General features: G+C 40.8%; 1 protein-coding gene across 1 annotated transcript in view; it reads right to left on the bottom strand.

The window, feature by feature from the left end:
* Positions 1–2,857, bottom strand: part of TM7SF3 (transmembrane 7 superfamily member 3) — a 28,253-nt gene that overhangs the window by 10,062 nt on the left and 15,334 nt on the right. Inside the window, exon 7 of the mRNA XM_023744350.1 lies at positions 526–709. Within this exon, the coding sequence (XP_023600118.1) occupies positions 526–709 (184 nt within the window). The remainder of the gene's footprint in view (positions 1–525; positions 710–2,857) is intronic.

The following is a 2,857-nucleotide window of genomic DNA, read 5'->3' as shown; positions in this document are numbered from 1 at the left end:
CCCAGTTGGGGGCGGAGCCAATTGCCCATGGCCCCTCCCCCCAGCCGGCCCGGCCCTGATCAGCCCCAATAGGGGCGGGCCAGCTGGCCAGTCTCCCGCCATCTCCTCCTCCCAGTAGGCCCAAGCTCCATCGGCCCCGATTGGGGCCGGGCCAGCTGAACCCCACCCATGCACGAATTTGTGCACTGGGTCTCTAGTAAATAGAATAAAAAGCAAACAGCAAAATATGTTAACTAGCATTTGAAGAATCTGGGTGAAGATTATACAGACATTGTTACTATTTTTTCATCTTTTCCATGAAACTATTTCAAAATAAAATGTTAAGTACACACACACACTGCTATCTTCCAGTGCTGGGAACAGAGAGCAGAGAGTGGAGTACTGTAGGGGCTTAAGAGGCATCTGTAGAATGAATGAATGAATGAATGAATGCTACACAAAAACATTTTCAATATTCTTTAGTTCTATATTAGTTGATATAGATCTTCAAAGAAGAGTTTGCAAAGTTTAAATCTATATACTCACCAAGAGAAAAACAATTACCCTCTACTGCGTCAAAGCTGCAAGCATATGTGTGAGCAGGAACATAAGCAGCAGATGTATTGAGAACTGGGTCCCAAACAATGACATTAAAAATGACACCTTGTCCCCGGAGGGAGGAGAAGGAAACACTTGTCTTATCATTAGCTGTTAGAGTAACCATCTGAAACCAAACATAATGCATGATTAGTGTTCAGAATTTTTTAAAGGCTATTCTGTTTTAATCCACCTACATGTGATATCAAATTATAATATTAAATTATATCTCTTTTTGAAAAATACACCAATATGTTTAGTTTTATCAAAAGATTGTCATACACAGTTTGTATGTACTAATATAAACAAGCTCTTACACAAAATGTTTCTAAAGTTTTTGTATAGTGTTAAATGTTAATAATTAAATAAAATAAGATATAAGTAACATGTAAAGACTAATTAGGACAAAGCAAAAATATTTTTTTCTTACCTGCTAGATTGTAAACAACATAAGGGTAGGAACCATATTTATTTAGCTCACTAGTCTTTCCTCCATACTTAACACAATGCATGGCACAAGAGTGAGTGTTCAACAAGTGTTAGCTATTACTACTAGTTACAGAGCTGACAAAGTTTGTTAACACCTCATAGAGTACCAACTTATTTTTAACAGGCTCTGAAATAAAAAGACATTACATGTAGTTGTTATGCAATACTCCCTAACTTCAAAAATTCCCTTTTAAAGGTTGTTTTTAAAAAGGGTAATACATGTCCTAAAAGAAACAAAAAAACCTATCCTATATAATAAAGAGGTATTATAGAATTGACTGTCACACCCTCACACAAGATGGTCGCCCCCATGTGGTCACGAGATGGCCACCACAAGATGGCCGGCAGGGGAGAGCAGTTGTGAACAATCAGGCCAGCAGGGGAGGGCAGTTGGAGGGGAGGGGACCAGGCCGGCACAGGAGGGCAGCTGGGGGCAACCAGGCCAGCAGGGGAGGGCAGTACAGTGCGATTGAAACTTCGTGGCCCATGCCACAAAGTCGGTATTTTGGGGAAGAGCCACACTCAAGGGGCCAAAGAGCCGCATGTGGCTCGAGAGCCGCGGTTTGCCGAGCCGCAGTTTGCTGACCACAGCTTAGGGCCATTTTATTTTTTGATCACTGAATTGTCCCAAAGTTGGCCAATGTGAGCCTCTTCAAACAGGTTCCAGAGTCTTTTTAACACGTTCTCATTAGTCACTGAGGGTTTCCTTGAATTTCGGCATACAATATCCTAACTCTTAAATAAAAGTTAAAAAGTAGCTTTAAAAGGTCCTGTTCCATGAGTTCTTATATTCTTCATAAGAATAGCCCCAGCCAGTTTGGCTCAGTAGATAAGAGTGTTGACCTGCGGACTATAGGGTCTTGGGTTCGATTCCAGTCAAGGGCATGTACCTTGTTTGCAGACTCGATCCCCAGCCCTGGTTGGGGTATGTGTGGGAGGCAACCAACCAATGTGTCTCTCTCACATTGATGTTTCTTTCTCTCTCTCTCTCCCCCTCCCTTCCACTCTCTCTAAAAATAAATCGGTGAGGATTAACAAATAAATATATACATAAACATGGTCTTCAAAATTTCCTATTTTAAATAAACTTTTCCCATAGAGCTTCCTAATTTGTGAATAACCACAATGAGTTTTCTTGTATAAGGCTCCCTCTTAGCATAGGGCAATGACATCCTAGGTGACAGAGCAACAAATTGAGATCTTGCTCTATAACAGACTGAGCCTCTAGGCCAGTGGTTCTCAACCTTCTGGCCCTTTAAATACAGTTCCTCATGTTGTGAGCCCAAACATAAAATTATTTTCGTTGCTACTTCATAACTGTACTGTTATGAATCGTAATGTAAATATCTAACATGCAGAATGGTCTTAGGCGACCCCTGTGAAAAGGTTGTTCGACCGCCAAAGGGGTCGTGACCCACAGGTTGAGAACCGCTGCTCTAGGCTAACCACATATGCCCTGTTTCCATCACCTCTTTCTATATAATCTGGTAATTTCTCAACCTTCTGGCAACAGCTCAGAGAAAATTTTTCTCCAAGTAAGAGATTTGGGGTTTGGGTTTAAATATTAATGCCAATGAGTATATCCTTAAATAGTTTCTCACAGCACTATAACCTTTGTATTTGCCAAAAGTTTTAATCTAATAGGTATAGGAGTACATAGAAAATCACCACCCACTTGCATCCACATCTCGAGATTACCAGGTCATATATGTGGCTGCAACTAAAATGTAACATAATTTACATGCATCTCTTTAAAGGCACATTACTTTGAGATATCACTTGCAAGACTCCC

Source organism: Myotis lucifugus, unplaced genomic scaffold (genome assembly GCF_000147115.1).
Source record: "Myotis lucifugus unplaced genomic scaffold, Myoluc2.0 scaffold_451, whole genome shotgun sequence".
Classification (NCBI taxonomy): Eukaryota; Metazoa; Chordata; class Mammalia; order Chiroptera; family Vespertilionidae; genus Myotis; species Myotis lucifugus.
This window is presented reverse-complemented; position numbering and strand designations above follow the sequence as displayed.